This window comes from Bombina bombina, chromosome 3, assembly GCF_027579735.1.
Source record: "Bombina bombina isolate aBomBom1 chromosome 3, aBomBom1.pri, whole genome shotgun sequence".
Taxonomy (NCBI): domain Eukaryota; kingdom Metazoa; phylum Chordata; class Amphibia; order Anura; family Bombinatoridae; genus Bombina; species Bombina bombina.
The window spans coordinates 898,671,542-898,689,277 of record NC_069501.1 but is presented as its reverse complement, the minus strand read 5'-3'; the positions used below and the strand labels follow the sequence as shown (position 1 = coordinate 898,689,277).

At 37.3% G+C, this 17,736-nt stretch overlaps 1 protein-coding gene across 1 annotated transcript in view; it reads right to left on the bottom strand.

Annotated features, from left to right (window-relative positions):
• Window positions 1-4,238, bottom strand: part of TBC1D4 (TBC1 domain family member 4) — a 411,701-nt gene extending 407,463 nt beyond the window's left edge. The window contains 1 exon segment of the mRNA XM_053707925.1: window positions 3,055-4,238. Coding sequence (XP_053563900.1) covers window positions 3,055-3,501 — 447 coding nt within the window. The 5' untranslated portion in view covers window positions 3,502-4,238.
• Window positions 4,239-17,736: the final 13,498 nt, after the last annotated feature.

Sequence of the window (17,736 nt, the reverse complement as noted above, 5' to 3'; positions counted from 1 at the left end):
TCCCTTTAAGCAACTTTCTAATTTACTCCTCTTATCAAATTTTCTTCATTCTCTTGCTATCTTTATTTGAAATGCAAGAATGTAAGTTTAGATTAGTTTTGGTGAACAACCTGGGTTGTTCTTGCTGATAGGTGGATAAATTCATGCACCAATAAAAATGTGCTGTCCAGAGTCATGAACGGAAAAAAAAAAGCTTAGATGCCTTATTTTTCAAATAAAGATAGCACATGCACAAAGAAAAATGGATACTAGGAGTAAATTAGAAAGTTGCTTAAAATTGCATGCTCTATCTGAATCACAAATTAAAAAATGTGGGTTCAGTGTCCCTTTAAATGTTCCAATTAACGTTTTTTCCATAATTACAAGACACTGTCTCCTTTTTATTGATTTCCAACTTGTGGTCACAGTACAGCCCACCAATGGCTTTTATATTACTCTCCCACCTGCCCCTTTACTTCTCCCCATTTTCAAAACAGAGTACAGGTAGCCCTCAGTTTACGCCGGGGTTAGGTTCCAGAAGGAATGGTTGTAAATTGAAACCGTTGTAAATTGAAACCCAGTTTATAATGCAAGTCAATGGGAAGTGAGGGAGTTAGGTTCCAGGCCCCTCTCAAAATTGTCATAAGTAACACCTAATACATTATTTTTATAGCTTTGAAATGAAGACTTTAAATGCTAAACAGCATTATAAAATTAATAAATTAATCACACAACACAGAATATATAATTAAACTAAGTTAAATGAACAAAAACATTTGCTAAACAGCATTATAAACCTAATAAAATAATCACACAACACAGAATATATAATTAAACTAAGTTAAATGAACAAAAACATTTGCTAAACAGCATTATAAACCTAATAAAATAATCGCACAACACAGACTTTACTTGCATTTTTCTGCAAACAGTTCTTTCTATGCATTCCAATCTGGACTGATTTATAGACAGGGAGATCTTGTTCCTTTGCAAGCTGCTCAATAGCTCAGGTCTGGTTAAACGGATTCATTTCAGCTTGCTTGGCTTGCATATCTTTGCTGCAACACAAGCGGACAGCTCCACCTACTGGCTATTTTAATCAATGCACTGCTTCTCAATGCTTTTCAATAGCAGTCACATGACTGAAAAAAAGGTTGCTATTCTGAAACGTTGCAAATTGAACCGTTGTAAAAAGATGGCCACCTGTACTACTTTATTTTGCACTGGATCATTCCCAACCTTTTTGTGAGTGGTTTTGATCTGTGCATATATAAAAAGTGTAAGGCAGCTGCTTACATCTAATTGGTCACAGTTTAATCTTCTATGAACAAAAATATCTAAAATGCATTCTTGGCCTGCAGAGCAAAAAAAGTTTCAGTTTGAACTTTCATTTGAAAAGATTGGCCACCCATATATTAAACAACGTCACAATATAATCCTAAATAAAAGTCATTATTATTAGCTTCCATTCAGGGTATAACTTTTTTTTTTTTTTTTTAAACAAGATTATTCTAATACTTGAAATAATGTTTATAGCTTGAAAAATTGTTTAGACACAGGACAATCAGTACACACGGGCAGATTTAAGACTGAATAAATAAAAACCATAATTTAATATCAATATTTAGTTTCATTACAGACATTGACTTTCTGCAAGGTTAACACAGCACATGCAAAAAGAACAGAAATAACTGCTTCAAGCCTTGCGTAACCTTTGAAAATATACAAAATATGTTACAATAAAACTATAGGTTTTGGTTGTCATATTAATTAAAAAATATTAAATAATACAAGTAAGAATCATTACACACACACATATATATTTGTATGTTTGTATCTTATTCTGAAATTCCAAGATAGTTCAGGTAACATAAATTGCTATATCATACGCAGTTATTAAATTCCTTCAATTATCCCTATTTACATAATTTATGTCTGAAGCAAATTAAATAAAAATGTTAAAGTGGTAATCATTTAAACAGTTATTCTTCACTTTATGTAATCACCATTAAAGGGACAATAAACAGCTTTTAATTGCAAGACATTTCAGTTGTGTTGCTATAGAATAACATATCAGCTAAGTCTAAACGTTTGTAAAACAAATTTATATTCGTTTTTACTGAAATTATTTTTCAAAAGCCAAACTCCAGCTACTATTTGCCTTATTTGGAGGATCCAGTTTGGGCTTTAGTCCTCAGGCAAGGCTAGCCACAAAATGCATTGTTTTTCAGTTGTTAACAGTACTGGGACAGTATACACTCATTTTCATATAACTGCATGTAATAGACACTACTATAAAGAATAAGATGCACAGATACTGATATAAAAATCCAGTATAAATCTGTTTAAAAACGTACTTAGAAGCTTTCAGTTTAGCTCTGTTGAAAAGGCAGTTGGAAAGCCCACTGCAAGTGGGAAATAAGACACTCGCCCCTCCACCTTCTTTTGCATATGAAAAGACCCTTTACACAAACAGGAGCAAGCTGGAGAAGGTAGCTGACGGTATTCAAATAAAACTTTGGGGCTTGGTTAGGAGTCTGAAAATCAGAGCAATGTTATTTAAAAATAAGCAAAATTATACATTTATTTAAAAAAAAAAAAAAAAAAAAAAACTTTATGGGCTTTATAAATAGATCATCTACAAAACATTTATGCAAAGAAAAAATGAGTGTATAATGGCCCTTTAAGCTAATAAGGGACAGATATGTAGCAGGGAAAGCCTTGAGAAGTCAGCAGGATGCATTTCAAGTTCTGAGAATTAGAAATTTCTCAATTTTCAGGAGGTAAATAACATGAGAAGGGGCAAAATAAATAATGAAAAATGATTTGTTTGTTTTTTATTAAAAGTAACTAAACATTTTATATAAAAATTTCAAAATGTTTACTTTCCCTTTAAGTGTAGTTACTTGAGTAATAATTATTATGAAGCAGCTTGCATCATGAAGGTCATGTTTGTCTTTTTAAAGACAGATGCAAAGTAACTTTGCCTATGTGACTTAGTTTATCCTAGATTCCATTAACCAACCTAAATGTCAAAGATGCTTATTATGGCACCTGAGTCCCATAACTTCTCACCTGGCTGGGGTCAGTAGCTTTAAAGACATGACAGGCCATCTCAGATTCAGGATTGTCTGGTTGAGTTTTGATCAAGTAGGCAAAATAAGACAGATCCTGGCTGTTGTGGATGAAGCGAGAAATATGTTGTGCTTTGTGTTCAAAGATGAAGACAGCTGTGTTGGCACTTGACCCATTTGATACAGGTACACAGCGCAGGTGAGAGGCGACTAACAGTAGCTGCACCTCTCTGCAAGGTACCACAAGCCCAGCGGGCTCTTGCCTCTCAGCTCGCCTACGAATCTCCGCCACAAGCCAAGGAAGCATTGGTAAGGTGGTTCTGCGGTCCAATGATGACCAGCCAACATACCAAAGACGAAACGCCTTCTCCCCCTTCACCAACTTGTCTGGCAGTGATTGTTCCTCCAAAAGAGGATGACATTGGTCTGCTGAACTTCGCCTTTCCATGACTCCTTCTAAAACCTTAGTATAAGACACTATAAATAAGGACCCAAATACTGACACATGAAAAGAAATGCAAAATAATAATGCTGCTTCCCATGGGGTACAAAGATGCCCCTTTGTGGATTGTCAGAGGAACTGCACTCCTGGATATGAAGATTTGATTGCTTTAGTCCAGGCAAGGACTTTATAAAACAGAAATGAGCTGTTCCATATATAGAGGATGGTAAAGGCACAGACAATGGCAATAAATGACAGCAGTTGTGAAGGTTTCCCCAGATTGTTACAGGCACATGGTACAGGAAAATGTGCACAGTTGTGCCTGCAGGATCCTGTTTCTCACACAGTCCTGTCTCTTCTGTGTTTCCTTCTCTCCTCCCTCTAACAAGTAATCGTCATGACAGATCCTGCAGAACAGCCTCCCTTATCCCCACCTCCTCCTTGTATGCATTAGCTCTGATCTCAGCCCACTTGCCTTCTTTATTGCCCTGATGGTTTTCAGTCATGGGCAGTACGTACTGCATAGAGGTGGAATAGTTCAATAAAAAATGCAAAGTCACCTCTTCCATTAGAGGAAAAAGGCTAACTCATTTATTTACAGACAGTATCTATTCAGCAATGCACGGAAATCCCAGCTCAAGGCAGCAGCAAGCAGTCCTACCCCCTGGCAGAGAGCAGCTCCCTCCCCTTCCTCCCTGAGGGTGTCTCAGACCTCACACACCCCAGTAAGAAGTTTCATCACCTCGGCTCTCTACTCCACCTCCCTGCTACTGTCTGTGTTTCCGTGTTTTTGTGTGCATGGAGCTGCCAGCATGCAGTGTGCTTGAGTGGGTGTGATCTTATTTGCTGATGTACTTCTGTCTAGGAGACACATATTGTACATATGCTGCCTGTCCCATTCGCTAGTAGAGCATCAGCTTTGTTCTGTGTCTGCTCTAGTCTGTCCTGTCCCATTACATAGTATGTGTATCTAAAATGAACCAATAGATATGGCATTTGTACAAATTATTTCATCTTTGCAAAGGAAAGAAGAACATTAATTTATGGGCGTTCAATTGTGGAATACTAACAATACTGCAGTGTGTGTATACATGAAGATAAAGGAGACTCATATTTTGAGGTATAAATCCCTGTTTTCCCCATAGACTTTCCCCAGCCAGTCCTTCGAGCATGACACATATTTGTATACATTTCAGCATGTTTTTATACCAACTGTACAGACACAAAATAATGACAAAATAATATTTACACAATGCAGCCTTGAAGGTACAGCTCACCCCATATTACAATATTACACACTCAAGCTACATAACCTTTACAAGATTAGTGTATCTGGGGGCCACTGGCCAAGTGCCCTTCTCCCATAGGGGCCGCTTGAACAGAGTGCTCAGGAACTGGATATGCTATGAACTGGAAGTGACATTTACCTAAGTAGTAGAGCATGGTGGGAGTTGTAGCCCACAATAGTCTTACACAGTTGTCTATAGTTATCTTGTGAATGCCAAGTGAAGTAAAAAGTAACATTTATCTAAGCAGTGCATGGTGGGAGTCTACACTGGACAATGCATGCTTGTCTTTATATCTGTCTTGTGAGTGCCTGTATAGAACATAAACTAATTACACCTCTTAGAACCCCTAAAAAAATGACTGGCCCAAATGAATGATTTACCTAATAAACAAGGGAGGGCCAGATAAAACTATCTTGAGGGCCACATATGGCCCCAGGTTCAGTACTTTGAGACCACTGCCTTAAAGGGACAACTCACACGCACATACTTAAAGGGACAGTCAACTCCAGAATTTTTATTGTTTAAAAAGATAGATAATCCCTTTCTTTCTTACACATTCCCCAGTTTTGCACAACCAACACTGTTATATTAATATACTTTTTACCTCTGTGATTACATTGTCTAAGTCTCTTTTGATAGTCCCCTGATCACATGACTTTTTATTTATTATCTATTGACTATGCATTTTAGCCAGTTAGTGCTGTCTTTTACACAACTCCACAGGAGTGAGCCCAATGTTATGTATATAGCCCACATGAACTAGCAGTCTCCTGTTGTGAAACGCAAATACAAAAGCATGTGATAAGAGGCTGTCTGTAGTGGCTTAGAAACAGGCAGAAATTTAGAGGTTTAAATGTTATAAAGTAAATTTTGGTGTTGACTGACCCTTTAAAGGGACAGATAACAGTATCCGTGAATACACAATTGTGCACGCTTTCAGAGTCGTAAATGGACAAGCACACATAATTCCCAAAGCCTTAAAGGAACACTCAGTCTTAAAGGGAGAGGCAAGCTCATACAACCTCACATACACTCACAGACATCCCAACTCTCCCTGAAGTTCAGGGAGTCTCCCTGATTGTAATAGCGGCTCCCTGATGCCAGCAAATGGAATGCAATCTCCCTGAAACTCCAAGTACCATGATCCAATGTGGCCCAAATCCGGAAAAGTGTTTCTTTAAGAAATGCCTTTAGTTGCTGGGACATTATAGAACCCCCAAAGCATGCATCAGTAACCAAAAAGCCCCCACTGATTTTAATAAAATAAAACGCAAATACTACCTTATTTACTGCATGTAATTAAACTTCGTATTCTAAAATATTTAAGCATTAAACAAGCGTACGATCACTGGAAAATAGGTTTGTTGTATGTGGTTGTGCAATAAAGGGTTTTTTTTTGTTTGGTTTTTTTAAATGTGACTTTAGTTGGAAGCTAATTTAATAAGTCCCTATCTTATTTAGGGTTTCAAGGTGTCCAATATATAACTGGGAGGGGAGGGGGGGGGGGTGGCAGCACAGTAGCGGGAGAAGCCACCTCCCTGAAATGAGTTTTTGCAGGTTGGGATGTCTGCACTCAAAGTCATAAAGGGACAGGCACACACAAAACAAACTGCCTTTTAAGGGATAACTTACACCACATGCACACAGTCTTAATGGTACAGGAGCACAAACACCTAAGGCACGCAGTCCTAAAAGAATGACTCACACCATGTGCAACTTTAAGAGACAGACACCCAAAGGCACAGAGACATAAAAGGGTGCTTAGTTTTATAGAGGCAGGCACACACAACGCTCACAGCCTTTAAAGTGACAGCTTACTGTGTTTTTGGGCTTGCTTTAAGGCTGTGTGTATTGTGTGTGCCATCCTTTTTAAGACGGTGTTCACATGTTGTGACCTGTTCTTTTACGGTTATGTGTATGACTGTACCTGTCTGTATATGGGGTCTGCACTGTTCTTTTAACACTACATGCATGCAGCGTGTTTTTGTGCGTGTGTGTTCTGTCCTTTTACGACTGTATTTTGTGTACTTTATGACTGTCTGCATTGTACAACTGTCTCTTTCCTTTTAAGACTGTATGAGCATGGTTTGAGCTGTTCCTTTAAGTGTGTGTGTTGTCTGAGTTCATGGTTTAATCTGTCCTCTTAAAGGGACATTAAACCCAAACATTTTCTTTCATTATTTAGATAGATAATACATTTTTTAAAAATGTCCAATTTACTTCTGTTATCAAATTTGCTTCCTTCTCATGTTATTCTTTGTTGAAGGGATGCCTAGGTAGGTAGCGTGCACATGCCTGAAGCACTACATGACAGGAAATAGTGCTGCCATCTAGTGCTCCTGCTAATGTATAACATTATTGCAAAACTGCTGCTATATATTGCTGTAGACACGTGCACACACAGGAGCTTGCATCCCAGTTTTTTAACAAGGATAACAAGAAAACAAAGAAACTTTGATAACAGAAGTAAATTGGAAAGTTGTTTAAACTTGTATGTTCTATCTGAATCATGAAAGAAAATACTTGGGTTTTATGTCCCTTTAAGGCTATATGCAATCTGTGTGCATGCAGTGCATCTGTCCCTTTTAGATTGTGTCCCTTTAAAGCTGTGTTTGTTGTGTGTGCCTTTCGCTTTATGACTTTGAGAGCATGCATGTGCGCCTTATGTGTCCCTTTAAAAGGATATGAAACCCAAATGTTTTCATTCATTCAGATAAAGCATGCAATTTTAAGCAACTTTCTAATTTACTCCTATTATCAATTTGAAAAGCATGAAATTAAGCTTAGAAGCCGGACGATTTTTGGTTCAACACCCTGGGTAGAGCTTGCTGATTGGTGGCTAAATTTCAATCACCAATCAGCAAGCGCTATCCAGGTTCTGAACCAAAAATGTGAATTCCATGGGGTACCCCTGAGTAACAGCATTATGTTAAACATTTTCAATATATTGATACAAATTCATCTACTATCTTAAGTTCCAAAGCTGGGGTTTTTTTTACACCCCATTACTAATCCTAGTGTATGATGTAACTGGTTGGCACATATGCAAAGTGCTTGGGGAATACACATGTATCTTCTTTGATTTTTGTGCTGCTTAAAGGGGCATACAAGTGCAAAAAGAAAATATTCTAATGCATTTTATTATTGCACTGTTGCCCTTTTAAAGGGGTTAAACAGCAATGCACCTAGCTGAACAATCTAGTGAGCCAATGACAATAGGCATATGTGTATAGCCACCAATCACCAGCTAGCTCCCAGTAGCATTGCTGTTCCTGAGCCTACCAAGGAATGATTTTCAAAACATGATAACAAGAACATAAAGTAAATCTGGAACAAGTCATTTTATACTTTTCTTAAAAATTGCATGCTCTAACTAACTGAACCATGAAGCTTTATTTTTCTATTGCAGAGATTCCTTTGAAATCTTAGTGAATCAAGTAATTTGTGATTTTCTCACTGTATTTTGAGAAACTTTAAGCAGCATCTAAAAATATAAATATTTTTCATAGAAATGCAGGTATAGCTTGTATTTCAATAGGACTGTAGGTATTAATTTGGAAAGAATTATACTAAAAAATGCGGCATCTATGTCAGTTTTATATCTTATTTTGTTATTTGAGCACTACCTCTAACTGCCCTACTTAAATTGTGCTGTGCCTTGCAATAGAGACTGTATGTCATGTTTTTCTCTGACGCTTGCACCTGTCAGCACTTGTATGAATCCACTGCCAGTACACTGTCTGTCTTTTGGAATGTTGGGTGTCTTTCTACATTTCTCTGTGTCAAAAAGAAAAAGAAAGGTCAAGGAGTGTGTGTGTGTAGCAAGGGTGGCAAACACATAAGTAAGCAATTAAAACTGAACTGTGTTATGGTATAGATCACTTAATAACTTCCAATTACAGCCTATAAAACCAAAGAGTATGGTGGTAGCACAGAGACAGATTTGTAGTTGCCATATTAGTCATGTTCTCCTAGATCGCTATGAGTTACACATCGAGCGTGTAAAGGGAGAAATTGCTAGTGCTGTCCAGCAGCACTCCTCATGTATTTTTTTTTATTTTTTACTTATATTTCACAATTTCTTACAATACAAATCTTTTAAAAGACACATGGTTGTTCAATTATGCAATAACAAAGCTCTTAAAAACTGAACTCTTTACATGATTAATAGAACAAAGAAAAAAAGAAAAGAAGTTAAAACACATCTATCAATTGACAGCCTATTTAGTGAAAAAAAAGGGGGAAAAAAAGAGAAAATATCTTGCTACTGAGTAATATCCATAAATGTAAAGCCTTTAACCAACTTAACGGTCTCAAAACAGTGTTTGGTTACCACAGGACAAAACAAAACAAAAAAAAAATCTATCCCAATTACCCCATTAGCTCACTTCTTCCGTATCTGCAAGTGGAATGATCTGATTTATTTTAATCCAAAAATCATTCCCCATATATAAAATAAATGCCTCCCAAATTTTTATGTCATTATTTATTCCATCTAATTTATAGAATTTCGTATCATGGTCCCCCAGGATTGCCTGTCTTGCCAAAGAGTTTTTAACTGCACTAATTGAAGGGATTTCTTTACTAATCCATTTTTTAAAAATAAGCGATCTTGTAAGGACAATTAACCACTGAATTAATTTAGATTTTGAGCCCCAATCTTCTATTATATTTAAAAATAGAGAGTTTTCCCCTGAGATCTTGACCCTTTTACCTAAAACTAAGAAGATTAGATATTCAACTTTTCCCCAGAGCTGCCTAATCTTAGGGCATGAATATACCATATGAAGAATACTAGGATCCTCCTCCCTACATTTTTTACAGATATTTTCCAATTGGATATTCCATTTAAGTGCTCTCCTTGGAGTAATATAATCTTGAAGAACTAACCTAAAGTGTGATTCTCTAAGTTTAGCTGCCCTAGTGACAGGTTTAATACTTACAAGACTCTTTAGAATATCTAGGTCCTCACTGAAATGATTATTAAATTTGCTCAATTTACTAATATATTCCCTAGTTATTTCTTCCACTATAGGGGTTTGTAAAATGCCATATATAAAGGACAGTAGGCCTTTTTTAATCTTAGGACACTCTAAGATAGGGTGATTTTGAGCAATATTTGGTACAGTATTTATCATCTGAAGTTGTGCTTTGCCTGCATAAAGAAAAACTTATCTGATGTTGGGACATTATATCTTTTTTGAAATTCTTTAAAATTATACGGCTTTAGAGTCAAAGGATCCAACAGATGGTAAATAGAACAAATCTTTAAACTCTTCCAGAGTGGAAACACCCATCAATTTAATCCCGGAGAAAATCTAGGATTGGGAGGTGTTTGGAGATCAAAAAACTACTCCCCATAGACTTCAACGCTGCTCTCCGAGCTAATAAGATATCTTTTAATAGAGGATGAGATGAAATCCTGATTCCTAACTCTCTATTTGAGGCATGCAAAATAAAAGGCAGGGAGAAAGAAGCACATATTGTTTCATCCATACTATATTTGGTAAATTTATTTGTTTCCGCTATCCAATCCAACGGGAATATAAGCAAAGCTGTCTAGGTTTCTTTCCCCGCCAGAGAAAGTATCTCAGTGCTTTCAAAAATGTATTACGATCTAATGGTATAATTGCCAAGGGCAACATCCTAATGGGGTATAAAATTCTTGGGAGAATAAACATTTTAAAGGTCGCTACCCTACCCATAAGGGAAAGCGGCATATTAGCCCAAGTGATTAATCTTTCTGCATTATGTTGGAGAGATGGGGAAATATTTAGGCTGTACCAATTGGATGGATTTACCGTGAAGTAAATTCCTAGATATGTGACTTAGTTTCTATAAAAGGGTAAGGTTGGTCTAACAGAGGTATCTTTAACCACATAATTTTGGACTTGGAATAGTTAATTTTAAAACCTGATACACTACCATATAAGTCCAATAGTTTTATGATTTCACTGACCTGTTTTTCTGGGGATGAAATACACATTAATAGACCATCTGCAAAAAGCAAGATCTTAAAGGTCTCCTTACCTACTCCTAGGAAGTTGGGAAGAGTAAAAGTTTGAAAAATATTTTTGGAAAAGCATAGAAATTTCCTCTACTTTATTGATAATTCTGCCCTCCTCATTTATAGGCCCTATGTGCTTTCTCTTCTTTGATTTATTAAACAGGTTGGCTAAGTATTTCCCTCATTTGTTACCAAATCTCTCAAACTGCACTGAGCTTTTAACAATTGACTTTCCTGCCAGACTGAGGAGAAAGTCCTCTCTGTCTTTTTTAATTTGAAAGTATTTAAGTCTATTTGCTAGACTTGTGCGCGATCGAAAAATTTGGTTCGCTTTGTTTCGTTTCGTGCCGTAAAAAAATTTGGTTCAAGACATTCGTAATAATTTGGTATGTGTCAGTAATTTGGTTTTGGAATTTATTCGTGTTGTTCCGAATTTTGAAATTCGGATGCATTCGAAACCGTTACTGAATTATTATTATTATTGTCGGACCGAATCTTTATTATGGACTGAATCGTTATTTCTAACTAGTGTTCCGGCGATTGCCGAAACAAAATTATGTTAAACCGCCGCCACCACCCACGCCGTCACTAAATAAAGCTATTAACCCCTAAATAATTGTCACCCCACATCACTAACACTGCCTAAACCTATTAACCCCTAAACAGCTGCCCCCACATCGCTGACACTAACTAAATAAATATAAACACAATGGCCTAGATTTAGAGTTCGGCGGTAGCCGTGAAAACCAGCGTTAGAGGCTCCTAACGCTGGTTTTGGCCGCCCGCCGGTATTTGGAGTCAGTGATTAAAGGGTCTAACGCTCACTTTTCAGCCGCAACTTTTCCATACCGCAGATCCCCTTACGTCAATTGCGTATCCTATCTTTTCAATGGGATCTTTCTAACGCCGGTATTTAGAGTCGTTTCTGAAGTGAGCGTTAGAGCTCTAACGACAAAACTCCAGCCGCCTGAAAATAGCAGGAGTTAAGAGCTTTCTGGGCTAACGCCGGTTCATAAAGCTCTTAACTACTGTACCCTAAAGTACACTAACACCAATAAACTACCTATGTACCCCTAAACCGAGCTCCCCCCACATCGCCGCCACTCGATTAAAATTTTTTAACCCCTAATCTGCCGACCGCCACCTACGTTATACTTATGTACCCCTAATCTGCTGCCCCTAACCCCGCCGACCCCTGTATTACATTTATTAACCCCTAACCTGCCCCCCACAACGTCGCCGCCAGCTACTTACAATAATTAACCCCTAATCTTCCGACCGCAAAGCGCCGCCACCTACGTTATCCCTATGTACCCCTAATCTGCTGCCCCTAACGCCGCCGACCCCTATATTATATTTATTAACCCCTAATCTGCCCCCCTCAACGTCGCCGACACCTGCCTACACTTATTAACCCCTAATCTGCCGAGCGGACCGCACCGCTACTATAATAAAGTTATTAACCCCTAACCCGCCTCACTAACCCTATCATAAATAGTATTAACCCCTAATCTGCCCTCCCTAACATCGCCGACACCTAACTTCAATTATTAACCCCTAATCTGACGACCGGAGCTCACCGCTACTATAATAAATGGATTAACCCCTAAAGCTAAGTCTAACCCTAACACTAACACCCCCCTAACTTAAATATAATTTACATCTAACGAAATTAATTAACTCTTATTAAATTAATTATTCCTATTTAAAGCTAAATACTTACCTGTAAAATACATCCTAATATAGCTACAATATAAATTATAATTATATTATAGCTATTTTAGGATTAATATTTATTTTACAGGCAACTTGGTAATTATTTTAACCAGGTACAATAGCTATTTAATAGTTACCTAGTTAAAATAATAACAAATTTACCTGTAAAATAAATCCTAACCTAAGATATAATTAAACCTAACACTACCCTATCAATAAATTAATTAAATAAACTACCTACAATTACCTACAATTAACCTAACACTACACTATCAATAAATTAATTAAACACAATTCCTACAAATAAATACAATTAAATAAACTAGCTAAAGTACAAAAAATAAAAAAGAACTAAGTTACAAAAAATAAAAAAATATTTACAAACATAAGAAAAATATTACAACAATTTTAAACTAATTACACCTACTCTAAGCCCCCTAATAAAATAACAACGGAAGAAGAGGATGGATCCGCGTCGCCTGCTTCAAGATGGACCCGCTCCGCACCGGATGGAAGAAGATCGAAGATGCCGCTTGGAGAAGATGTTTGCCGGTCCGGATGTCCTCTTCTTGCCGGATAGGAGGAAGACTTTGGAGCCTCTTCTGGACCTCTTCAGCCACCGGATGATGGATCGCCAACCCCCGCTTGGGTTGGATGAAGATGTTGGAGCCAGGACGGATCGGTGATACCTGGATGGTGAAGACAAGGTAGGAAGATCTTCAGGGGCTTAGTGTTAGGTTTATTTAAGGGGGGTTTGGGTTAGATTAGGGGTATGTGGGTGGTGGGTTGTAATGTTGGGGGGGGGGTATTGTATGTTTTTTTTTACAGGCAAAAGAGCTGAAATTCTTGGGGCATGCCCCGCAAAGGGCCCTGTTCAGGGCTGGTAAGGTAAAAGAGCTTTTAACTTTTTTAATTTAGAATAGGGTAGGGCATTTATTATTTTGGGGGGCTTTGTTATTTTATTAGGGGGCTTAGAGTAGGTGTAATTAGTTTAAAATTGTTGTAATATTTTTCTTATGTTTGTAAATATTTTTTTATTTTTTGTAACTTAGTTCTTTTTTATTTTTTGTACTTTAGCTAGTTTATTTAATTGTATTTATTTGTAGGAATTGTGTTTAATTAATTTATTGATAGTGTAGTGTTAGGTTTAATTATATCTTAGGTTAGGATTTATTTTACAGGTAAATTTGTTATTATTTTAACTAGGTAACTATTAAATAGCTATTGTACCTGGTTAAAATAATTACCAAGTTGCCTGTAAAATAAATATTAATCCTAAAATAGCTATAATATAATTATAATTTATATTGTAGCTATATTAGGATGTATTTTACAGGTAAGTATTTAGCTTTAAATAGGAATAATTAATTTAATAAGAGTTCATTAATTTCGTTAGATGTAAATTATATTTAAGTTAGGGGGGTGTTAGTGTTAGGGTTAGACTTAGCTTTAGGGGTTAATCCATTTATTATAGTAGCGGTGAGCTCCGGTCGTCAGATTAGGGGTTAATAATTGAAGTTAGGTGTCGGCGATGTTAGGGAGGGCAGATTAGGGGTTAATACTATTTATGATAGGGTTAGTGAGGCGGATTAGGGGTTAATAACTTTATTATAGTAGCGCTCAGGTCCGCTCGGCAGATTAGGGGTTAATAAGTGTAGGCAGGTGTCGGCGACGTTGTGGGGGGCAGATTAGGGATTAATAAATATAATCTAGGGGTCGGCGGTGTTAGGGGCAGCAGATTAGGGGTACATAGGGATAACGTTGGTTGCGGCGGTTTACGGAGCGGAAGATTAGGGGTTAAAAAAAATATGCAGGGGTCAGCGATAGCGGGAGCGGCAGATTAGGGGTTAATAAGTGTAAGGTTAGGGGTGTTTAGACTCGGGGTACATGTTAGAGTGTTAGGTGCAGACGTAGGAAGTGTTTCCCCATAGGAAACAATGGGGCTGCGTTAGGAGCTGAACGCTGCTTTTTTGCAGGTGTTAGGTTTTTTTTCAGCTCAAACAGCCCCATTGTTTCCTATGGGAGAATCGTGCACGAGCACGTTTTTGAGGCTGGCCGCGTCCGTAAGCAACTCTGGTATCGAGAGTTGCATTTGCGGTAAAAATGCTCTACGCTCCTTTTTTGGAGCCTAACGCAGCATTTGTTTGAACTCTCGATACCAGAGTTAAATTTATGGTGCGGCCAGAAAAAAGCCCGCGGAGCGTTAACAGCCCTTCTACCGCCAAACTCCAAATCTAGGCCAATGTAAGTCCAAGCACCAAAAGACTAACTTGGTATCTTTTTTAGAAAAATCAGCCTGTGATCCAGGATATTCCCTGTAGCTTAACATAGTTTAACGTAGCTCAGATATACCAATATTGTGTTGCTAAGGTCATTCCCAAACAAAACTTAACGATAATGTCAGTTTGCTGTGGTATACATAACAGTTTATATATTTTGACAAGCAGATTCTTACCCGCTCCTTGCGGAAATAGTGAATACCTTTCATTGCTGCTTGTGTGGTATCTTGCGTCTCGTCTGTGCGTGCCGGTCCACAGGAGCCTCCTCTCCTATTTCGCCAATGAACAACTCCGTTAGGCAAGGGCTGCAAAAAGCCCGGGCTCCCTCCTTGGTCACACCTGTGACGGTTAGTACCCCTTCAGCTCTTGTGCTTTGTTCTTTGAATAACTGTTTGTGCCACAGCGCTCATGGGAAATCCTTTGTTTCTTCGACCCAGGGTTTGTCAATACTTTCTTTGGTGCCTGTGCTCACTCCAAATCCCTTAGTAGTAATCACACATCACGATCTTGCGATCAAAGAAGAGAGTAGCACCCTCTATTGCTTACGCTATGACTACGGCTATCGCCGAAACGCGTAAGCAATAGAGGGTGCTACGCTATTTGTCACAAATGTTGTTTATTATGAGTTTTTAAGATGAGCTTTAAGCCTAATAAAAGCTAAGTTTTATTCATACTGAATTTGCCTAGTGCTCCTCTCTTCTTTGATCGCAAGATCGTGATGTGTGATTACTAACTAAATAAAGTTATTAACCCCGAAAACCACAGTTCCCTGACATTGCCAACATGAACTAAACCTATTAACCCCTAAACTGCACCTCCCCCACATCGCCAACACTAACTAAACCTATTAACCCCTAAACTGCCATTCCAAAACATCGCTGACACAAACTAAACCTATTAACCCCTAAACCGCACCCCCCCACATCGCCGACACTAACTAAACCGCACCACCCCCCACATCGCCAACACTAACTAAACCTATTAACCCCTAACACCCCCTAACTTTAAACCTAACCCTAAACCTAACACCCCCTAACTTTAACATAATTAAAATATAACTAAAGTTACAATTATATTAACTAATAATACCTATTTAAATCTAAATACAAAGTAACTTACTTATATTAACCCCTAAACCTAACATCCCCTAACTTTAAACCTAACCTTAACCCTAAACCTAACACCCCCTAACTTTAAAATAATTAAAATATAACTAAATTAAAGTTACAATTATTAACTAATAATGCCTATTTAAATCTAACTACAAAGTAACTTACCTATATTAACCCCTAAACCTAACACCCCCTAACTTTAAACCTAACCCTAAACCTAACACCCCCTAACTTTAACATAATTAAAATATAACTAAATGAAAGTTACAATTATTAACTAATAATACCTATTTAAATCTAAATACAAAGTAGTATATAGGGGGCACCCTTAATATCACAGTAATTCAATAGTGTCAATGCTTACAAAAGACTGTTAAATATATTAGAAGATTATAAATAAGTCTAGATATGTCCATCCTTAATACAAAAAATTCTATGTTTGGCAATAGACTACTCAGAGTATCAAGCAAATATATATATGATGGATATAGAACAATATAATTATGATAAAATGACAGATCTAATAATCCTAAATGGTATTATCCACAGGATAAAAAATATATTTTTGAGAGCTACAATATCAAATTTTATAGATATTTGAATCAACGAATAGAATATATATACACAAAAAAGTCTCTGGTGGTGGCAGAGTATCAATGGAGGCAGCAATCTGTGATGATCCAGGCCAGGATCCAGGAACAGCGGTCTAGAAGAGCAAAAGAGAACAGATGCGCCACATGGCCCAATATTGTTTGAACAAAGAGAATGTTGGTAATATGTAGCAATTTCACTCACATGTGTTAGAGCACCTCACGCGGTGCTGTAGAAGCAGTCTGGGATCTATAACAGTCACCCAGAAGACCGACCTCCTATGATTAGTGTGGGGTCTGTAGTGGAGATATATAAAAGACAGAGAGTGCCTATATGGCCTAGTACTGTTTTAGCCAAATGTATATACAACAAGGTGTAAAAATTTGCACTCACATTTGTTGTAGCATCTCCATTGATGCTAATAGGGCAGGCTGGGATCAATTCAGTCACCCAACAGACTTAGTTCAGAGGCATACAGGAAAGTCTAGACATCAAGAGGATTCAAGAGGCCCAGAAATATTCACAGAAGATCCAGATAAAGCAGCAAGTGTTTAAAAAGTAGTAAAATTACTTTATTAAAACAATTAAAAAACACAAGCGATGCGTTTCTCAGCCAGTGGCTGTTTCATCAGGCTTAATAAAAATGGTTACAAACACTTGCTATATATAACAAACATATAATTAGGATAATTGGTAACATTTGGTTTGGGGGTGGCTAAGGAGGGGCTATCAACCCTCTCATGGTCAATCAAATTCATTTGCAAAAGAACATCAACATTATCATAGACCTATAACACAAATCTCATTCATAAAACAAAATCAATAGATAGATATTGTTTGATCAAAAACCAAAACTCCCTCACAAGTACATGTTCAAACAATCATCATTATGTACTCACAGTTTATGCACAAGCTACAGCAATGACCCAATGAATAGGATTAAGGCATGTTCATATAATAATAACACGGTCTAGTAACACACATCACAATGATTATTATAACCTATTTTATTCGTACTGATGTATAAGATCCTATGGTTAACAGTTGTATCTTCATAGACCGTTCAGTCTTAATTAGCTTACTTGCAGTGTGATGTCATCGTATACTAAAAAGCATAGTGTCCTTCAATTCCTATTGTGCATGTCTAGCTTAGTCTTGTCAATCATATGTGTATGTATCCATGATTGGTCAGATCCGAGTGTGTCATAAAGAACAATTATTAGTCTCTTCTAAAACTAAATACAAAG